Below are 23,442 nucleotides of genomic sequence, written 5' to 3'. Positions count from 1 at the left end.
ACATTATTAGTTTTTGATGTAGTGTTCCACGATTCATTATTTGCATATAACACCCAGTGCTCCATGCAGTACGTGCCCTCCTTAATACCTGTCACTGGGCTAACCCATCCCCCCACCTCCCCCCTCTAAAACCCTCAGTTTGTTTCTCAGAGTCCATAGTCTCTCATGGTTCGTCTCCCCCTCCAATTCCCCCCCTTCATTTTTCCCTTCCTTCTCCTAATATCCTCCATGCTATTCCTTATGTTCCACAAATAAGTGAAACCATATGATAATTGGCTTTCTCTGCTAGACTTATTTCACTTAGCATAATCTCCTCCAGTCCCATCCATGTTGATGCAAAAGTTGGGTATTCATCCTTTCTGATGGCTGAGTAATATTCCATTGTATATATGGACCACATCTTCTTTATCCATTCATCTGTTGAAGGGCATCTCTGCTCTTTCCACAGTTTGGCTATTGTGGACATTGCTGCTGTGAACATTGTGATGCATATGGCCCTTCTTTTTACTACATCTGTGTCTTTGGGGTAAATACCCAGTAGTGCAATTGTTGGGTCATAGGGTAATATCATTAGTTTTTGATGTAGTGTTCAATGATTCATTAGTTGTGTATAACAACCAGTGTTTGTCATAACACATGCCCTCCTTAAAACCCATCACCCGGTTACCCCATCCCCCCACCCCCTCCCCTCTGTAACCCTCAGTTTGTTTCCCAGAGTCCAGAGTCCCTCATGGTTTGTCCTCCTCTCTGATTTCTTCCTATTCAGTTTTCCCTCCCTTCCCCTGTGGTCCTCTGCGCTATTCCTTATGTTCCACATATGAGTGGAACCATATGATAATTGTCTTTCTCTGCTTGACTTATTTCACTTAGCATAATCCCCTCCAGTTCCATCCATGTCGATACAAATGGTGGGTATTCATCCTTTCTGATGGCTGAGTAATATTCCATTGTATATATGAACCACATCTCCTTTATCCATTCATCTGTTGAAGGGCATCTCAGCTCCTTCCACAGTTTGGCTATTGTGAACATTGCATTGGGGTGTATGTGCCCTTTCTTTTCACTACATCTGTATCTTTGGGGTAAATACCTGATAGTGCAATTGCTGGGTCATAGGGTAGCTCTATTTTTAACATCTTGAGGAACCTCCATACTGTTTTCCAGAGTGGCTGTACCAGCTTGCATTCCCACCAACAGTGTAAGAGGGTTCCCCCTTTTCCACATCCTTGCCAACATTTGTTGTTTCCTGTTTTGTTAATTTTTGCCATTCTAACTGGTGTAAGGTAGTATCTCATTGTGGTTTTGATTTGCATTTCCCTGATGGCTAGTGATGTTGAACATTTTTTCATGTCTCTTGGCCATTTGTATGTCTTCTTTGGAGAAGTGTCTGTGCATGCCTTCTGCCCATTTTTTGACTTGATTATTTGTTTTTTGGTTGTTGGGTTTGGTAAGTTCATTATAGATCTTGGATACCAGCCCTTTATCTGAAACGTCATTTGCAAATATCTTCTCCCATTCCATGGGTAGCCTCTTAGTTTTGTTGACTGTTTCCTTTGCTGTGCAGAGGCTTTTTATCTTGAAGAAGTCCCAAAAGTTCATTTTTGCTTTTGTTTCCCTTGCCTTTAGAGACATGTCTTGAAAGAAGTTGTTCTGGCCGATGTGGAGGAGGTTACTGCCTATGTTCTCCTCTAGGATTTTGATGGATTCCTGTCTCACATTGAGATCTTTCATCCATTTTGAGTTTATCTTTGTGTATGATGTAAGAGAATGGTCCAGTTTCATTCTTCTGCATGTGGCTATCCAATTTTCCCAGCACCATTTATTGAAGAGACTGTCTTTTCCCCTGGATATTCTTTCCTGCTTTGTTGAAGATTAGTTGACCATAGAGTTAAGGGTCCATTTCTGGGCTCTCTGTTCTGTTCCATTGATCTATGTGTGTGTTTTGTTTTTTTTTTTTATGTGTCTGTTTTTGTGCCAGTACCATGATGTCTTGATGATCATAGCTTTGTAATATAGCTTGAAGTCTGACTTATTTTTTAATCAGGTTGTTTTTTGTTGTTGAGTTGTATGAGTTCGTCATATATTTTGGATATTAACCCCTTATCAGATGTGTAATTTGTAAATATCTTCTCCCATCCAGTAGGTTGCCTTTTCATTTTGTTGATGGTTTCCATTGCTCCACAGAAGCTTTTTATTTGATATAGTCCTATTTGTTTATTTTTGCTTTTGTTTGCCTTACCTTTGGAATCAGACTCAAAAAAAAAAAAAAATCACTAAAACCAATGTAATGGAGCTTACTGCCTGTGTTTCCTTCTAGGAATTTTATGGTTTCAGATCTTATATTCAAGTATTTAATCCATTTTGAGTTAATTTTTTATACAGTGTAAGATAGTGGTCTAGGTTCATACTTTTGCATGTGGCTGTCCAGTTTCCTAAGCACCATTTATTAAATAAAACTGACCTTTCCCTGTTGCATATTCCAGGCTTTTTTTTTTTTTTTTTTTTGTAAATTAACTGACTATATATATGTGGGTTTATTTCTGGGCTCTCTATTCTGTTCCACTGATGTATGTGTCTGTTTTTAGTGGCAATACCATATGCTTTTGATTACTGTAGCTTTGCAGTACAGTTTAAAATCAGGGAGCATGATACATCCAGATTTGTTTTTTCTTTCTCAAGACTGCTTTGGCTATTTGGAGTCTTTTGTGGTTCTGTACAAGTTTTAGAATTATTCTAGTTTTGTGAAAAATGCCACTGGGATTTTGATATATTGCATTGAATCTGTATGGACGTTTTAACAGTGTTAGTTCTTCCGATGCATGAGCACAGAATATCTTTACTTTTATTTGTGTCGTCTTCAATTTCTTTTATCAGTGTCTTGTAATTTTCATTTCACAGTTCTTTCACTTTCTTGGTTAAATTTATTTCTAGGTATTTTATTCTTCTTGATGCAGTTGTAAATGGGATTATTTTAATTTCTCTTTTTGATTGTTATTATTGTATAAAAACAAAACAGATTTCTGTGTATTGATTTTTTTCCTGCAGTTTTACTGAATTTGTATATTAGTTCTAACAGGTCTTTGGGTGGAGTCTTTAGTGTTTTCTGTATATATTACCATGTCATCTGTAATTAGAGACAATTTTGCTTCTTCCTTTCTGATTTGGATGCCCTTCATTTCTTTTTCTTGCCTAACTGCTGTGGCTAGGACTTCCAATAATATGTTGAATAAAAGTCCAAGAATGGGCTTTCTTATCTTGTTCCTGATCTTAGAGGAAAAGCTTTCAGCTGTTCAACATTGATTATGGTATTAGCTGTGGGCATGTCATATATAGCCTTCATTATATTGAGGTAGGTTCCTTCTATACCCACTTTGTTGAGTGTTTTTTTAAATCATAAATGGGTAATAAATTTTGTCACATGCTTTTTTCTGCATCTATTGAGATCATATAATTTTTATCCTTCATTTTGTTAGTGTGGTATATCATATTGATGGATTTGCAAATGTTGAGCCATCCTAGCATCCTCAGAATAAATCCCACTTGAGCATGGTATATAACTCTTTTATTGTACTATTGAATTTGTTTTACTAATATTTTGTTGAGGATTTTGCATCTATGTTCATTAGGGATATTGGCCTGTGATTTTCCTTTTTTCTGGTGTCCTTATCTGATTTTGGTATCAGTATAATGCTGGCCTTGTAAAATGAGTTTGGAAGTATTCTCTCCTCTTCAATTCTTTGGAAGACTTTGAGAAAGCTAGGTATTAAATCTTTTTGAATGTCTGGTAGTATTCACCTGTGAAGCCATCTGGTCCTAGACTTTTGTTTTTTGGGAGGCTTTTAATTACTGACTCAATCACCTTGCTAGTAATCAGTCTATTCAGATTTTCTTCCTGATCCTGTCTTGAAAGATTATTTGTTTCTAGGAATTTATCCATTTCTTCTAGGTTGTCCCAGTTTGTTGGCCTGTAGTTTTTCAAAGTAGTCTATGATCCTTTGTATTTCTGTGGTATCAATTGGAACTTCTCTCTTTTGTTTCTGATTTTATTTGAGTTCTGTATGTGTGTCCTTAGATGAAGTAAATCTCTTGCAGGCAACAAAGAGATGGGTCTTGTTTTTCTTATCCATTTTGTTGATTACTTTCAGTTTTTGTAGTTCCTCTCTGTTCCTTTCTTCTCTTGCTTTCTTTTCCTGTGGTTTAGTGATTTTCTTTAGTGTTATGTTTAGATTTCTTTCTCTTTGTCTTATGTGTATCTACTATAGATTTTTGCATTATGGTTACCATGAGGTTTGCATATAACATCCTATATATACAACAGTCTATTTTAGGTTGATAGCATCTTAAGTTTGAGCACATTTTTAAAATTCTACATTTTTACTCCCCACCATGTTCTTTTTGTTTTTGATGTCTTATTTTACATCATTTTATTTTGTATGTCTCTTAACTATTATTATAGTTACAGGTAATTTTGCTACTTTTGTCTTTTAACATTTTTTTAAATTATGTTCAATTAGCCAACATACAATACATCATTAGTTTTTGATGTAGTGTTCAATGATTCATTAGTTGCATATAACACCCAGTCTCATCACCACATGTGCCTTCCTTAATACCCATCACCCGGTTACCCCATCCCCCCACCCCCTCCCCTCTGTAACCCTCAGTTTGTTTCCCAGAGTCCAGAGTCTTTCATGGTTTGTCTCCCTCTCTGATTTCTTCCCATTCAGTTTTCCCTCCCTTCCCTTGTGGTCCTCCTCACTATTCCTTATGTTCCACCCTCTTACACTGTTGATGGGAATGCAAGCTGGTACAGCCACTCTGGAAAACAGTATGGAGGTTCCTCAAGACATTTTTTAACCTTTAACCTTTACATTAGCTTTATAAATAGTTAATCCACTACCTTTACTTATATTTGCATTTACCAGTGAGATTTTTACTTTCATATGTTTTCTTGTTACTAGTTAGTGCCTTTCGTTTTTAGCTTAAAGAAGTTCCTTTAATATTTCTTATGAGGCTAGTTTAGTGGTAATGAACTTTTTTAGTTTTTGCTTTTCTGGGAAACCATCTCCCCTTCAATTTTGATTGATAACCTTGAAAGGTAGCTCTTCTCAATCTCAATTTTCCTCCAGCACTTTGAATATATCATACCATTCTCTTCTGGCCTGCAAAGTTTTTGCTGAAAAATCTACTGATAGTCTTACGGGGGCTCCCTTCTATTTTCTCTTCTAAAAGAAGAGTTGTTTTTTTTTTTTCTTGCTGCTTTAATATTCTCTATCTTTAAGTTTTGACATTTTAATTATAAATTAAATTATCTCTTTGGGTTCATTTTATATAGAACTTTCCTTGCTTCCTAGAACTGGATGTCTGTTTCCTTCCCCAGGTTAGTAAAGTTTTTAGCCATTAATTTTTAAAATATATTTTCTCCTGTTTTTTCTCTCTCTTCTTCTTCTGGGACCCCTATAATGAAGATGTTATTCTGCTTGATGTTGTCCTGCAGGTCTCTTAAGATATCCTTACTTTTTAAAATTTATTTTTCTTTTTGCTGTTCTGATTGGGTCATTTCCAGTGCTGTCTTCTGGGTTACTGATCTGTTCTACTTCATCTAATCTTCTGTTGAACCCCTCTAGTGTATTTTTCAGTTTAACTATTGAATTCTTCAGCTCTGTGACTTTCGTCTGGTACTTTCTTATATTTTCCATCTTTTTATTGAAGTTCTCACTGTGTTTATCCATTCTCCTCCTGAGTTCAGTGAGCATCTTTATGACCATTAATTTGAACTCTTTATCAGGTAGATTACTTATCTCCCTTTCACTATGGTCTCTTTCTGAGGTTTTGTTTTATTCTTTCATTTGGAACATATTCCTCTGTCTTTTCATTTTGTGTGACTCTTTAGGTATTTATATTTGTTTCTAGGTATTAGGTGAAACAGCTATCTTTCCCAGTCTTGAAGGAGTTGTAGCCTCATGTAGGAGATGAACCTTATTGTTCAACTGTGCCTTAGCTTTTGGTTGTTTCTCAGACTTTAGTGATTTTCTTTTTGTTTTTAAATTTTTTATTTGACTTCAATTTAATTAACATATACTGTATTATTATTAGTTTCAGAGGTAGAATTTAGTGATTCATCAATTACAGGTAATACCCAGTGCTCATTACTTCAAGTGCCACCCTTAATGCCCATTACCCAATTACCCCATCCCCTCACCCACCTCCCTTCCAGCAACCCTCAGTTTGTTTCCTATAGTTGAGTCTCTTATGGTTTGTCTCCCTCTCTGTTTTTATCTTATTTTATTTTTCCTTCCCTTCCCCTATGTTCATCTGTTTTGTCTCTTAAATTTCACATGAGTGAAATCATGTGGTATTTGTCTTTCTCTGACTGACTTATTTCACTTAGCATAATACCCTCTAGCTCCATCCATGTCATTGCAAATGGCAAGGTTTCATTCTTTTCGATGGCTGAGTAATATTCCATTATATATACTATGTACATCACATCTTCTTTACCCATTCATCTGTTGATGGACGTCTGGGCTCTTTCCATATTTTGGTTACTGTGGACATTGCTTCTATAAACACTGGGGTGTATGTGCCCCTTCAAATCACTGTTTATATCCTTTGGATAAATACCTAGTAGTGCAATTGCTGGGTCATAAGGTAGTTCTATTTTTAACTTTTTTGAGGAACCTCCATACTGTTTTCCAGAGTAGCTGCACCAGTTTGCATTCCCACCAACAGTGTAAGAGGTTTCCCCTTTCTCCACAGCATTGCCAACATCTATTGTTTCCTGAATTGTAAATTTTAGCCATTCTGACTGGTGTAAGGTGGTATCTCATTGTAGTTTTGATTTGTAGCTTGATTTGTTCTTAATCCAGTTCTTGAGGTTATGCCAAAACCTGTCAGTGTTCCAAAGGGAGGGATCTCAGTGCCTAGTTTCAAGTTAATTGTAAGCCAGATCCTCAGGCAGCAACTTTTAAGGTATGTAAATATATACAATCTTGGGGGTCCACAATTACAATCCCTGATGACTTCCAGACTAGGAGATCTGTAGGTATTCCTGGGCAACACTAGCAAAAATTGTGTATTTAGACACGCACATAAGCTCCTTTTAAGGAGGTATCAACAAACTGTGGTAAGGCCAAGGGACTGGGCAAATATGGTGTCTCCCTGCCTTGTTCTTTGGGGGTGCCTCTGTAACCTCTGGGTGTGTGGCAAACCTGAAGCCTGCCCCTCAGGCTGAAGTTCCAGGACAAGAATATAGGCCTTTTCCACATGAAGACTGGATGTTTTAGCCTGCTCTCTGTGCAGTACCATAGGGTGGTAGCTTGCCAAAGACTCTCTCTGATTGTTTCAGACCCCTAGGACCCAGAAATGCAATCCCCTTTGGCCACCAGAGCCAGGTTCTCAAAGAGCATCCCCTGTGTGATTTGTGCCTGTCCACTGACTGCGGCATGGTGAGCTGTGGCTGCAGTGTGCAGGAACTGGGTGCTTCCACTGGAGCTAGCAGGCTAGGAGGTGGTGTGAGAAGGGGGCATCCACCCAACTTGCACCAACAAGGCAGAAGGAAAACACAAAAACAGCTCCTGCCAGTGCCTTCATCCACAAAGAGAGTACCAGAAAGTTTCTGCCTCTCTGGCAGATGAAGAAATGAGTCTTCTTTGCATGTAGTCTAGGAGCCTTTCAAACTGTTACTTTTATGCTAGGTTCCAGGATGAGTGGGTTTGTGTACAAACCCTTTAAAAGCAGATTTTTCATTCCCTATAGCCTTTTGGTTCTCCTGGAAGTAAACCCTATTGGTTTTTAAGACCAGACACTTTGGGGGCTTATTTTTCTGGTGCAGTTCCTAAGGGTTGGGGTGCCTGATATGGGGCACAGACCCCTCATTCCTCAGGGACAAGCTCCATTTTATGAGATTCCTCCTGATTTAGGTCACTGTGCCTAGGGTCAGGTTTATTGCTAGACCATGTCTCTGTTTCTCTTACCCATCTTTTTTTTTTTTTTAAAGATTTTATTTATTTATTTGACAGAGACACAGTGAGAGAGGGAACACAAACAGGGGGAGTAAGAGAGGGAGAAACAGGTTTCCCGCGGAGCAGGGAGCCTGATGCGGGGCTCGATCCCAGGACCTTGGGATCATGACCTGAGCCGAAGGCAGACGCTTAACAACTGAGCCACCCAGGCGCCCCTCTCCCACCCATCTTGATGTGGCTCTTTTATTCTTTCTTATGGAAGCACTGTTTAGTTAGCTTTGGGGTCCTTTTCAGAGGGAATTATTCCATATGTAGCTGTAGATTTGTTGTGTTCGTGGGAGGAGGTGAGTTCAGGATCCTTTTATGCTGTCATTTTGAATCCTCCTCTGAAAGGAAATTTTGAGGCTGGAAAGCATGAGTATTTATGCAAGTTGCTGCTTCATGGTAATGTAGAGGAATTAAGAAACAGAGCATCCCTACAAAACATACACACACACCCACACACACACACTTAGGACTTTTGATAATTTCATCTCAATTGAGAGAAATGGAATAGCACCAATTAAGTAGTAAGCATGGCACAAGAAGCTGGAATTATTTATAAAAATAATTCATCCTCATAGAAACCAGGAGGGATTTTCTCTGTTTAATAAGTGGCATTAGTAATCCTTATAACTGGGTTACTTGATTTATCTGATGCCTGGGGAGACACGGGATTGTATAATATCCAGATAAGGCTTTACTAAACAAGAAACTGTATGATTTATAGACTTGCTATTCAAAGTGGGTCTGTGGACTAACAGCATTTGCATCACCTGGGGGCTTGTTATAAGTACAGAATCAAGCTCCACTCCTGCCCTACTGAACTAGAAATTCAATTTTAGCAAAATTCACAGGTCATATGTGTGCACAATTAAGTTTGGGCTAGAGGACAGAACATGGGGTTCCAATCTGAGATACATCCCTGAGTTCTTTTACAGTTTTCCCAGTCTGTAAAACAGACAACTATTTTGGTACATAACAATTAACAGAGGGGGCTATTTTCACAAAAGCTAATGAAAAAAAAAAATCTAAAAAGGAGCATAGGTTTCATGTGTATAATGTGTGAAATGTTTTTGTTCTATATCCATCTTTTAAGTCAAGCCCAGCATACATAACATACATAATACATTCTGGTTTTATATTATTTTGAAATAGAATGTCTATAATATACTTATCCAAGATGAAGACAATATACTTGAATTACACACACACACACACACACACACACACACCTTTGTCCACTGTAAAGATAAAGATGATCATCTAAAAGAATGGAAAGGATGGGCACGGCACATTCAAATTTCAACTAATGAGTAGATTTGCATTGAATATCAGTATATTTTTAATAAAAGTTGGATGAAGTATACTTCAAAGAAACTACCTAAAATGATTTGAGATTTTTTTTGGAAAGAGATTTTTTTTTAAGATTTTATTTATTTATTTGACAGAGGGAGACACAGCGAGAGAGGGAACACAAGCAGGGGGAGTGGGAGAGGGAGAAGCAGGCCTCACACTGAGCAGGGAGCCCGAAGCAGGGCTTGATCCCAGGACCCTAGGATAATGACCTGAGCCAAAGGCAGACGCTTAATGACTGAGCCACCCAGGTGCCGCATGGAAAGAGATTTAATAAATATATGGAAATACTCTCATGCTGATGCAGTAACACTGGAATCCCCATGAACCCAATTCCTTTAAACAAATTTGTATCCATGTTTGACTAGATAATATGTGCATAGTATTATATCCAAAGGCACAAAAGGCACAGTGAAAATTAAGTTTTTTTTTTTCCTATCCTTATCTCCCATCCCATTTCCCTCCCTGGAGAAAAACTTTCTGATCAATTTCTTCTTTATCCTTCCAGAAATACATATGCATACACAAGCAAATACTTAAAGGTATATATATATTTTTCTTTAAGTCACAAATGTTAGTACTATATATATATATATATGTGTGTGTGTATATATATATATATATATATATATATATATATATATATATGTATATTCTGTTCTGCAACATATTTAGCTGCCACATTCTTTTTAGTGGCTACATATTATTGTATGAAGACTCTGTACTTAACCACACATACACAGGTATGGACATTTCAGTTGCTAATATTTCAGCAATGCTGAATGCACAGATTCAAACATCTGTATGTGCTAAATACCTAGGAAAGGAATTTCAAGATGTCTGTGAAAAATGTATTTGTATATTAGATATATATTTCCAAATTGCCTTCCATTGAGCTTGTACCAATTTGCACACCTATTAAAGCAACATGAGAATGCCCATTTCCCATGCTTTATCCCACAATGAGTGCCAAAATTTTGATCTTTGCTGAATGTTGCCTTTCTTTGCACATGTCTTATTAGGAATGAGGATAAATATCTCTTTATATGTTTAAGAACCACTTGAATTTCCTTTTTCATGGATGAATTGTTCAAAACCTCTGCCCATTTTTCTACTGGGTTGCTAGTCTTTTTCTTATTGATCTGTTAAGAGTTTTATATATATAAGAAAATTAGCCTTTATGATAGTAAATACAATTTTTTGTCATTTGTATTTTTATTTTGTTTTTGTCATATATTTTTAAAATGTTTATGTAGTCAAATCTAAGTAATTTTTCAACTTTTTTCCTGGATTTTGTGTCATATTTTAGAAAACATTCTACACTACAACATATTAACAAGACTTACCCATGTTTTCTTCTAGTACTTTTATGATTTTTTAAAAATATTTAAGACTTTGATCCATTTTCAATTCATTTTTATTTAAGTATGAGGTAGGGATGCAACCTCTTATTTTTTTTCCAGATAGCTACCTGTCTTTGGTTCTTTTCTTGAATTTTCTGTTCTGTTCCATTGAATTGTCTACTCTTACTATTTTTTTTTTAAAGATTTTATTTATTTATTTGAGAGAGAGAGAATGAGAGAGAGCACATGAGAGGGGTCAGGGTCAGAGGGAGAAGCAGACTCCCCGCCGAGCAGGGAGCCCGATGCGGGACTCAATCCAGAGACTCCAGGATTATGACCTGAGCCGAAGGCAGTTGCTCAACCAACTGAGCCACCCAGGCGCCCTAACTCTTACTATTTTAATAGCATACTGTTTTAATTAGTGTTATTCTATAATGTATTTTAATATATGATAAGACTAGGGACTCCTTATTTCTCTATCTCAGAACTTTCTAGGGTACATTTCTGTTTCTATCCCCCAGCCACAAGTATCCATTTACCTGTTTTCCATCATTATAGATTTACCTCTCTGTCATTTTATATAATGGAGCCATAAAATAAATAAAATAAAATAAAATAAAATAAAATAATAAAATATGGCTCTTTTACATCTGGCTCTTCACACTTAACATAATGTTCTTGAGGTTTATCCATGTTGTAGTATGTATCAGTTCATTCCTTTTTATTGCTGAATAGTATTTCATGAAATGGATGTACTGCATTTTGTTTATCCATTCACTAGCTAATGGGCATTTGGATTGTTTTTACTCCTTTGCTATTATGAATAATACTGCTATGAATATTCACATACAAGTCTTTGTGTGGACATATGTTCTCATTTCTCTTTGCTAACAAGGAGTAGGACTGCTACATTTTAAGGTAAGTATAATTCTTAAGAAACTGCCAAACTTTTCCAAGATGGCTGTACCATTTTACATTCCCACCAGCAATTTATGTGGGTTTAAGTTTCTCCACATTCTCATCAACATTATTCTTTTTTTTGTTATAGCTCTTATAATGGTATCTCACTCTAGATTTAATTTGATAGACCTACATTAAAATGACTAAAAATGTTGAACATCATTTTGTGTGCTCATTAGCCATTCATATATATTCTTTGGTGAGTTATCTGTGTGAATCTTTTGCCCATATTTTGACTGGGTTGTTTTCTTTTTTTTTTTTTATTATGTTAATCACCATACATTACATCATTAGTTTTTGATGTAGTGTTCCATGATTCACTGTTTGTGCATAACACCCAGTGCGTCATGCAGAACGTGCCCTCTTTAATACCCATCACCAGGCTAACCCATCCCCCCACCCCCCTCCCCTCTAGAACCCTCAGTTTGTTTCTCAGGATTCATAGACTGGGTTGTTTTCTTCTTGTTATCAAGTTAAAAGAATTCCTTATATATTCTGAAAAAAAAGAACTCCTTATATATTCTGGATACAAGTCCTTTATCAGGTATACATGATTTGCACACATTTTCTCTCAGTCTGTTCTTGTGCTTTTGATGTTTTATCTAATAAATCTTTGCCTAACCCAGTAGTTCTCAACTGTGTCAGCTGTGAGGGGAGTTGCTACTTGGGTCTAGTGGTAGAGGCCAAGAATGCTGCTAAGCATCCTGGAATGCACAGGACAGCCTGCAACAAAAGAATTACCTGGCCCATGAGGTAAATAGTGCCAGACTGAGAAACCCGGACCTAACCCAAGGCCATGAAGATTTTCTCCTTTGTTTTCTTCTAAATGTTTGATAATTTCAGCTCTTATATTTAGGTCTGTGATCCATTTTGAGTTCATTTTTATGTATAATGAGGCAGGCATCTAAGTTCATTTTTTGCATATGGACATACAGTTGTCTCAGCATCGTTTGTTGGAAAGACAAACGGATATCTGGCCCTTTTGAATTATCTTTCCCCTTCATAAAAAAATCAATTGACCATAAATGCTGAGGTTCTAGCTTTCTTTTGATTGGTGTCCCAATGATACATTTTTTTCAATAATTTTACTTTTAAATTACCTATATCATTTGAAGAGAGTGTTTTTGTAGGTAACATATGGTGTTGGGTCTTTTTAATCCATTCTGACAACTGGTGTGTTTATACCATTTACATTTAGCCTAATTATCAATATGTTTGGATTTGGGTCCACTGTTCTAATTTGCCTCCTTTTCCCCCATTTGTTGCCTTCTTTTAGATTATTAACCTTTTTTTTAGAATTCCATTTTAATTTATCTATTGTGTTTTTGACTCTATGTCTTTGTATTGTTTTCTTAAGTAGTTTCTCTAAGGATTACAATAGACATTGACTTTTCAGAGTCTATGTAAAATCAGTAGTTACCACTTAAACTGTGGTACTGAAATCGTAATTCTATCAGTCTCATTACCGTCCCCCTTACGTTGTAGTTATTTTATATAATCTTACGTATACTGGAAAAATCCATAGACAATGTTATTTTTGCTCTCAATTATAAACATACAGCTGTACCTCATTTTATTTTGCTTCGCTTTATTGTGCTTTGCAAATATTGCGTTCTTTACAAATTTGAAGGTTTGTGGCAACCTGTGTCAAGCAAGTCTATTGGCACCACTTTTCCAACAGCATTTGCTCACTCTGTGTCTCTGTGTCAATTTGGGTAATTCTCACAATATTTCAAACTTTTTCATTATTATATTTGTTATGGTTATCTGTAGTCAGTGATTAAAACTCACTGGAAACTCAGATGATGGTTGACAATTTTAGCAATAAAGTATTTTTTAATTATGTACATAGTTTTTTAGACATATGCTATTGCACACTTAATAATGTAAACAAAACTTTTATACAAATTGGGAAACCAAAAACTTTGACTCGCCTTATTGTGATATCACTTTATTGTGGTGGTCTCGAACTGAACCCACAGTATCTTCAAGGTATTGCCCATATTTTAAAGAACTGAGAAAAATAACTTCTTATTTATATTGAGATTTTTACTGTTTCTGTTGTTTTTCATTCATTCCTGATGTTCCCAGCTTCCTTCTAACATCATTTTCCTTCTGTCTAAAGAATTAGAACACATTTTCTGGCAATGAAATGACTTCTTTTAGTTTTCTTTAATCTGAAAATTTTTTTGGATCTTATTCCTGAAGTATAATTTTTGATATAGAATTCTGATTTGGCCGTTCTTTTTAGTGCTTAAAAGTGTTATATCATATCCTGACTTCTATGGTTTCTGATCAGGAATCTGCTGTCATTTGAATTTTTCTCTTATAAATTATGCAGCATTTTCTCTGGCTGCTTTCATATTTTTTCCTTTTCTTTAATTTTTAGCAATTTGATTATGACAGGTCCTAAAGTGAATTTCTTTGGGTTTATCTTATTTTAGGCTCACTGAGCTTTTTTAATTTGTCAGTTGTATCTTTTGGCAAACTGGGAAAACATTCATCCATTATTTCTTCAAGCATTTTTTCTGCACCACACTTTTCTCCTCTCCTGGAATTCTAATGACATAAATATAAGACCTTTAGTATTGTTCCACAGGCCCCTGAGCTCTCTTTATTTTTTCAAAGAGGTTTAATTGAAGAAAGTTTAATCAATCTCTTATATTGTTCAGTGTGTGTGTGTTTTTTCCCTATGAATCGGTCTTTAAGTTCACTGACTTTCCTCTCTTATCTTCATTTTATTTAGTCCATTTTGATTTTGTGTTTTTTAGTTCTAGAATTTTCATTTGGTTCTTCTTTATATCTTCTCTTTGTTAAGACTTGGTCCTTCCGTTTGTTTTAAGAACATCCATGTGTACTTTAGTCTCTCTCATGGAAATTTCCCCTTTTGGAAAAGCTCCTGGTATTTGGCCTGTTTGTTTTCCTTCCTCTCAGAGAGTCAGGTGCAGAATACACAAAATAAAAATCTGGTTACTTAGATGAATGGCAATGTACTGTGTTCATATGGCTAGAATGATTGCTTTGGCTAATTTTTCTCATTTTAAGCTTGGAGAGAGAGCTAAACATAGGGTTCAGAGACCTGGGCATGCATCTTGCCTCTGCTAATTTCTAGCACTGTATTACTGACAAGTCTTGCCACCTCTCTGGGCTGTATCTTCCAGGGACTGAATGGATCTCTGAGCCGCTTTCCTGCTTTTCTAGCATTCTAGGCTGTCTGTTCTATAGGGCATGGAAAGCACCATGTGCATTTGTCCTCTGGCTATTTCCCCCCTGCCCTTGTTTGGTCTTGGGACAATGATGGAGACTGTTTCGTGATATTACAGTGAATTTAAGAACTTAAGAATTCTTAGAAAACAGGACCACCATTGACCAAACACCCACTGGAAGCAGCAAGATTTAGTCTTAGTGGGAAATTGTATTTCCATATGATGGGCAGGTGGATGCTAACATCTCTTCTTTAAGGATGATATAACTCTCTTCTGTCAGACAGGCTGCATACTTGCCAGTTATGGCGAGGCCTTTTTACTGCAGTTTACCAAGGTCTGCCCAGCCTCTTTGTTCTAGCCTTGGCAGGCCCTTTCCTGTCTGCTCTGGGATGCTCTGCCCCTCTACTACTGCTTTTCTTTCCTTTCCCCAGCTACTTCAGCTCTCGGCTGCTGCTGTGGACAAAGGACGCAGCGTCGGTGAGGTCCTGCAGTCAGTGCTGTGCTATGAGAAGGAGCGACAGCTGGATGAGGCGTTGGGAAATGTTACGCGGCTGCAGCTGCTGGACTGGCTGATGGTGAACCTGTGATCAGCGCCCACCTACCGCTTTCCCCTCTTCTCCTCCCTTCTTACTTCCACAGCTCCCCTCTCCATATCCTTAAAGAGCCCTAACATTATCTTCATACCACTCACATCAAAGACATGTCATCTTATGCCAGTCACTGGATTTTGCAACTTTTCCTGTCCATGCAAACAAGAACACAAAATTAAAAAAATTACAATTAAAGGGCTCCAGATGTTTGGTTTCCTTGGGATCCAGTGGGAAAATAAGGTGAAGAAATTTCAGGAATTAAAAAAATAATCAGATGGATAGCAGAAGAAAAATAGTGCTGGCCTGAGAGGCCCTGGCTAAGGTCATACATCCTGTTTCTAATGTATCCGATCTGTGCCACAACTTGAAGATGCCCTGCCTTAAAGTGTTCCTAAGAATAAGAAGCCACAATTTATTTTAGCATTTATAACCATTCCAATCACAAAATATTTTCTATTCAACCTAAATCATACAAATTATGATACTGAGGACTTGGCTTCTTTGCTTCTCTCTGGGGGGTTGCAGAACAATTGTCTCCCTCAACTTTATCCGTGGTTGAAGATAGCTAGTGTCAAAAAAACGTCCAGAAGACCTGAGTTCTACTGCCAGTTCTATACTTTTCTGGCTATAGGACCTGGGACAAATCACCTGCTATGGCACTTCTCTCATTTAGTGTCCATATCTCCCCACTGAAGAGGCATTTTCTGTTCTTATCCTGACCTTTCTGTGGAATTTTATATTTTTCATCTTTCTAGAAACTTTCTCCTTTGGTTTCTAATTTTTGGGTGTTTTTTTTTTCCATCTCTTGGGGGCTCTATTTAAGTCTGTTACCCCCTGGCATATTTATCTTTCCTACTTTCTTTTGACTCTCTGCTATTCTCGTTCTGTTTCACCTTTCCTGGGTGATCTTATCTCACCCCATTGCTTCAATTATCCGGTGTCTTCCGTCATGAAATATTACACAGTAATTGAAAACTATAAAGCCAGGTATATTTTCCATGTTGTTTATGAGGTTATGATCTTAAGTTTCTTGTAAAATTGTATCTATTCTATAATTACAATCATATAGAGATTATGTATTCATACAGAGAAGGACTAGAAAGCCAAATGAGATTTTGAGGGTGATGGATGAGTGAATATATCCTGTTGTTTACTCGGCTTCCCTTCCTTTGGGAAATACTCTGTCCCCTACTCCATGGTGCTACCATCATCACAGTATGGGCTTGTGACCCAGGCTGTCCAATCACAAGATCCCAATATCTCAGACATAGTGCTTGGTTCAAGTCCAGTCATTTCTGAGACTTTCCTACCAGCACTGCATCTTTTGACAGGATACTGGTGGTCACTTTAACTTCTGGGCAGAGCTTGTCTTTAGAATGAAAACCACAAAAAGAAGCAAGGCTAATAGGTAGAGAGGGAATCTGAGCCCTATGACCTTGTCTGAATTTTTAGACTCCATAATGCCTGAAATCACACTTATCCCTCCTGAGTCCCCAATTACATAAACAACTAAATGTCCTTTGTTGCTTAAGCTAGTTACAAGCTAAATTCAAACTAGTTTTTCATTTTCATTTTCAAACAAGAATCCACAGGTCAGCTGTCTTGGGTAAAAAGAAAATAAAAATATTTAGAGTTCTATTAGTGATGCTATGACATTGAATACTTGCCCCTCCGCCCCCATATACACACATCATTTGTGCAAGGACATTCTCTCTCATCCCTCATAATAGGAATCATGCTAACCGGCCATGTGAATAAAGTTTTTTTTAAACAAACCTTTATGCATTAAAAAACAACAGTCTGAAATATTGTACAATATAAGTGCTGTCTCTAATACAAATCATTTGTGGAAAGGAACAGGACACACCTTCAGCAAAGGTCATATAATAGGTGGTAAAATATTCATGTTCTTGGGTGAGGAGTTTTTACTTTGTTTTTCTGGGGAGGTCTTGGACCCCTCTGGTCCAACAGCTGCCTCTGGCTTTCCGGAAGCTTCTATTAGTTGAGGCAGCTGGACAACTTCAGCTGCATGCTGCAGAGAGCCCTGCTGATCACCCGAATTCTGAACCTGCTTAGTGGTGCCACCTTTTATTTTGTCTATGGTCTCTTCTTTGATGATCACCTCTGCCGAAGGAGGGAGAAGAGAGAAGGAACAAGTGTTCAAATGTGAATTATATTCTGTCCATTAGACTGTAAATTACTTTGGGAAAATCCTGGTTGTAATGATATAAAAACACATTCTATGTGCTTTACAAATGAATAATGCCAGGCATTATTCTAAGCACTTTACATTTACTAATTTCTTTGATCCTTTCTGCAACCATAGAGAATAGGCATTATTCTCATTCTCATAAATGAAAAAACTGAGACACAGAGAGGCTAACTAAATTGCCCAAGGGCCCACACGTGGTAAATGGTAGAGCCAGAATTTAATCCCAAGCAACCTGACCCCAGTGACCATGAACAAAACCATGAGGCTATATTGCATATAAAAGATATCTGCATAATGCCATAATCTGATAAAAATTCAAAAGGTAATTATAGGTCAGGCAGAGAAGGACACGGTGAAAGGAGGAGAAAGGGAATTGAAGACAGGAGAAAAGTGGAAATTCCTAATATAAAGGGGCAAGAAAGAAGCAAACCCAGCTAGAAGCAAGTCTCCTGAAAGAGGCTAAATCTCAAAAGTGAGAAATGACAGGCTAGTAGTGATGTAGTCAGAATAACTATCCAAGGTTGAGTTCAGAGAAATTGACATGAATCCTCCAGAGATACCTGAGCCCCGGACTACAGGAAGAGGACTGGCTATTTGAGGGGCTGTACCTTTTATGTCCAAGTGATGATGCCCTCGAACCTTGGCCTTCAGAGCCTCAGAGGGGAGACAGAGACTGGCTTTCCTCAGGGTCTGGGGCCTGGACCGTGGTTTGAGATTCCGTGGCTCATGAATCCAAGCATGCTTGAGGGCCTGGTCAGGCGTCATACGAAGAGAAGGTTCCCATCTATATACCAACAAAGCCCAGCACGGGTTATTGTTTTGCTTCCCTTTCTAATGTTGAAAACATTTAAAAAGACACTAATAAAGAACCTAAATGAGATATAATAAAAATAGTTCATTCTTAAAGAACCCATTTAAACCATGTTATAACTCAAAGATATCATTATAGAACAGAGATTACAACATAAAAAAGTACCTGGAAACAACTATGAAAATAATCTTTTTAGGAAATTTGCATGACAAACCAGGGAATATATTACAGCCCAAGTCTTCCAGAGTTCCTAGAATTTCCCTCCCAAGAAATATTATAGAAAATCTTAACCATGGGGACTTAGAGGTCAATAAACTAAGATCAAAACAAAGAGATGCTTAATTTCAAGTTCCAAACTACAAAATCTGGGCCTTCAAATATATCACACACAAAATTACAGAGTGTTAGAATATTAATATTATAAGGAGATTTGGGTATAATCCAGCCAAACATCTAATGCAGTAACAAAAGGCATCTGACAGAACCTTCAACATGGAATCATCCTGCCATTCTTGAGTTATTTTTAGTGACAAGGTGCTTAGTCACAGAATTAGCTATTCCAATCTTGATAAAACCAATTCTTTAAAAGTTCTTCATTTTTATTGAGCCAAAATCCACTAGGACTTTTACACTAGTAACTTAGACCCAGGTTCTAATTTTACCCATTAACATTACAGTAGTCCCCCCTTACCCATAGGGTAATACATTCCACCCCCAGTGGATGCTTGAAGCCACAGATAGTACAAAACTCCACATATACTGTGTTTTTTCCTCTACATACATACCTGTGATAAAACTTAATCTATAAATTAGGCACAGTAAGAGATTCACAATGAGAACTAATAATAGAATAGAACAATTATAACAATATACTATAATAAAAATTATGTGAATGTGGTCTCTCCCTCTCAAAGTATCTTCTAGTGCTATACTCACCCTTCTTATGACGTGAGATGATAAAATGCCTATGTGATGAGATGAAGTGAGGTGAATGACAGATACAGTGTGTGATATATTTGAAGTGTGATGTAGTGCTAGGCTAGTACTGACCTTCTGACAAGACATCAGGAGGATCATCTGCTTCTGGACTGCAGTAGATAGTGGGTAACTGAAGCCACAGAAAGCAAAACCATGGAGGGGGGGCCTACTGTATACAGAATGAGACAACTAATCTTTTATGTCACAATCCTCCAACTATCCAAAAACATTTACATTACTACTAAGTGTTGGTCATATAATAAGGTTGTCACCTTCCTAGATGGGAAATTTCAGCTGTTGTCTTACGATGTTCATCATGCTGGGAATAGCTTCTAACTGCAGGTAGATGGCATTAATATTCTAGATTTATAAGGTCGTAAACAACCCAAGCTCCCAGTTCTTTTTCTTTTTTTTTTCCCCCAGTTCTTTTTCAAATGAGCTGCTGCTAAGCTATAACTCCCCTCTCCTTACTTTCTAAAGTTGGCCTATAAAAGCTTGACATAGGACTTTACGTTTGCCCCTATTAAATTTGACTCAAAATTTTTAATCTGTCATTCCAAAAATTTGTTAATTAGCAAAAAAAAAAAAAGGAATGATAAGATAATAGGCCCCATTAGCTTGATCGCCTCCTGCAAGTTGTGAGCAACCAGCCTTTTGCCCTAAAAAAGAAAAAAATTTCTTTCTTGGTTCTGAGCTGTGTTCTGGATGGTTGGGGTTTCTGGACAACTCACCTCAGTCTCAGTAGTGAGTTTCTGTCATTTGCTAATGCACATTCATTCTGTGGCCTCAGCAAAAGGCTGGGGCAGGGGGATGGAGATAATGGTGAAATATAGGATCCTTCTCTAGCTCCATTCTTCAAATGAGTAGCATGACCCTCTAGATGGGAAAACTTTCAGCAGTATTTGATGGCCTATCCTCTGAGCTAGTACCTCAATTCCCAGAGTGCACAAATACAAGAGGAGTATTTTGCTAAAACTATTCCATCCCACTGGAAGAATGAGAGAACATAAACATAGGGTTTCACAAATACTCAACAATTATACGACTGATAAAGCTAAAGACACCTTAGGAATACTTCATTATATAGAAAAGGAAACTGAGGCCCAGAGAGAGACAATAACTGACCAAATATCATGTGGCTAATCTATTTGCCATTTAGTGCAGACACACTTGCAAAACCTCTTTTAAAAGAATGACAAGAGCTAACATTTTTGAAACACTAGGCATTGTTCTGAATGCTTTATGTACTGTTCCTTTTTTTTACTATGACTTGACCAAAGTACAGAACCTAATTTCTAAGAGTCAAAATTAGCATATAGATTCCAAAAAGCTGTACATAATAAATGGTTTATAAATCATCCCTTCCCTAATCCTTTAATTTAGGCTGTAAATCCTAGGGGAATGGGGAGGGACCCAGAAACCATATACTGGGTGTGTATGCAAACAGTTACAACATACAAGAGGTTGACCTCAGTTCCTGAAGCAGAAGCTATTTAGAACTGGCCTACAACCTTGCTGCCAGGCAGTTTGAGGCCAAGAAGGCAAGCCCTACCCACACACTAATCCAGGGCAAGTCACTGAACCTCAGCTTCCACATCTCAAAACAGAGCAAATCATCTGCCATCCTAGTCACACAAGAATGGAAGAGAACAGTCTAATGAGGAAAAGCATTCTACAGACTCTCAAGCTCTATGGTTAGTATTTATTATTATTTTTATAACTATGTCCCAGCCCCAGACTTTCACCAGCAAACATGGGAAAATACAGTGTTTAAGAGGAAACCCAGAGGCAGAGACACCCCTGCAAACTCACACCAAACACCTTCTGAGAAAGTCCAGGAAGCTGGTGTCGTAGGTTTTCAGCACCATCGTGAGATCCTTAGAATCCGGGTATCTTTTTTTCCCCCTGTTGTTGGTCATATTTTTAGGAAAACCTTTGGAATCTTTGGAGATACAACATTCCGTGTTTAGTTCCAGGTGTTAATATATATTGGTCACATCATAGCTGTTCACTCAACCATGCTGCTTCTTGGAGTGGTCTTTGCAGCTCTAGCTTTGTCCTACACCACCCCCCTCCCACACACACAAACATGCCCTCCATCTCATTCAGATGGAAAGAATCACATGTAGATTATCCAATGAATGCAATTAACCTTTACAAACACTTTTCCCCCCATTCAGTATGTTCTGAGCCTCCTTTCCACCTCCTCCTCCCAAAATCAAATGGCTTAACCTTAACTAGGATAAAATAATAATGATAATGAATAATAATAATAAAAATAATAATAAATCTGAAGTGACAAAAACATTCAGCTCTGAACAAAAAAAGATGTTGTCTATTCTTGGATTATCTATGCCCTTGCTCCTTTTCCACTAACCCAATAAAATAATTTGGAACATCCCTGAAGTATAACAAGAAAGTCATTGTAGGAGAATCATCTGCTTTCAGAACTCATTTACAAGCCACACAAGCAAATTAATCTCATTACTTTTTTATAGTCACATCAGAATTTTGTCCATAAATTGGAATGATTAAACTTGCTTTGTTGCTTAAGACACAGTCATTCTGACTGATTAAAACTCTCACCAAATGTATTTATCATGCCTGGAAAGAAGCCCTGAAGACAGCTCCAGAGGTTTCTCTAGAATATTCTGTGCAATGCTTTGAAGGGGAGGCCACTCATTTGGACATCATGTTCAGAAAAGATGACCACTTATGCTCACACCTTGTAAATCTGCATATGGATGGATGTGAATACACACACACAATTTACACATTAAACAATTCTCACAAAAACTCAGTGGGAGGGCGCCTGGGTGGCTCAGTTGGTTAAGCGACTGCCTTCGGCTCAGGTCATGATCCTGGAGTCCCGGGATCGAGTCCCGCATCGGGCTCCCTGCTCGGCAGGGAGTCTGCTTCTCCCTCTGACCCTCCTCCCTCTCATGCTCTCTGTCTCTCATTCTCTCTCTCAAATAAATAAATAAAATCTTTAAAAAAAAAAAAACTCAGTGGGATTCACATGATGGACATTCTGGAAGGTGCATAATGAAGCCCTTCTATTACTTTTATAATCAATGCAATATGTGGGGCCTCAAAAAGAACATCTGCTCACACTGAATTCCTAGAAGAGACCCTGAATGTGTATATGTGTGTATATACACACATGGGTATGTGTGTTTACAGACATAAAAATGAGTTGGGAGTATTGCATAGGGTATAGGTACTGTGAACTCATACAAACCCCATTTCCTTTTTGACTATGGCACCAGTGCTCGCATTTGATCCTATGTTGCTCTTTTTACAAATGACTGAATAATCAGGCTCACAGGCTTATAAATAACAGCTTCTAAAGTCATCATTATGTAATTGTTTTTCTTGTACAAGTTTTTCTCATCTCTCTGATGCTCCTCAATATTTAATTAATCTCTCCATCTCCTTCTTGTGACCTGGAGCACCTAAGCATCTTAGTGCCTTTGAAGCAACATCACTTTGCTGCTAATGAGGGGTATAAACTACAAGTGGCTGGGGGTTGAGGAGCTGTTGGCAGCCCAAATCTGGGGAAGGGAGAGCCAATAATTGAGGTGAACATAGTGTTTCTCAAACTTATCATAAATATCACAAAGATCTGTTGTCAAAAACATACAGACTCCTGCATCACACCTCAAATCTGCTATATCATAGGTTACACAGGAAGATAATGGGAATTAACATTTTTGTCAAGTTTCCAACTGATTCTTATAATCAGATAAAGTTTGGGAAATGCTGAAGAAGATGCAGATCCCAATAAAGTCCTTTCTTATGCAGGAAGTGAAGACGTGGATGTTGCTACCAAAAACACATCATTATTCTAAAGCCTCATTCTGGTGGTAAAAACCAGTACTCTATGAACCAGACCCTCTTACCAAGATGCCCTATATTCCTTTCTTTTTAGTGCCCCCCACAACGTAAAATCTTAAATTCAGTGTTATGGGCTTAAGATGTGA

General features: G+C 37.5%; 2 protein-coding genes across 5 annotated transcripts in view; one reads left to right on the top strand and one right to left on the bottom strand.

The window, feature by feature from the left end:
• The window catches only part of AKAP3 (A-kinase anchoring protein 3), a 34,363-nt gene extending 18,706 nt beyond the window's left edge, over positions 1-15,657 (top strand). For 3 of the 4 annotated variants that reach the window (XM_078075513.1, XM_036082127.2, XM_036082126.2), the window contains exon 5: positions 15,300-15,657. In XM_078075513.1, coding sequence (XP_077931639.1) covers positions 15,300-15,455 — 156 coding nt within the window. In that variant the 3' untranslated portion in view covers positions 15,456-15,657. Of the gene's footprint in view, positions 1-11,597; positions 11,621-15,299 lie in introns of all 4 variants that reach the window. The other variant, XM_078075514.1, reaches the window with a different exon arrangement.
• A 1,680-nt stretch (positions 15,658-17,337) lies between these two features.
• The window catches only part of DYRK4 (dual specificity tyrosine phosphorylation regulated kinase 4), a 36,082-nt gene continuing 29,977 nt past the window's right edge, over positions 17,338-23,442 (bottom strand). The window contains exons 11-13 of the mRNA XM_078074087.1: positions 21,272-21,401; positions 18,258-18,454; positions 17,338-17,567 (exon numbers count right to left, since the gene is read on the bottom strand). Coding sequence (XP_077930213.1) covers positions 17,338-17,567; positions 18,258-18,454; positions 21,272-21,401 — 557 coding nt within the window. The remainder of the gene's footprint in view (positions 17,568-18,257; positions 18,455-21,271; positions 21,402-23,442) is intronic.

The sequence above is a fragment of the Halichoerus grypus genome, chromosome 6 (genome assembly GCF_964656455.1).
Source record: "Halichoerus grypus chromosome 6, mHalGry1.hap1.1, whole genome shotgun sequence".
NCBI lineage: Eukaryota > Metazoa > Chordata > Mammalia > Carnivora > Phocidae > Halichoerus > Halichoerus grypus.
This window is presented reverse-complemented; position numbering and strand designations above follow the sequence as displayed.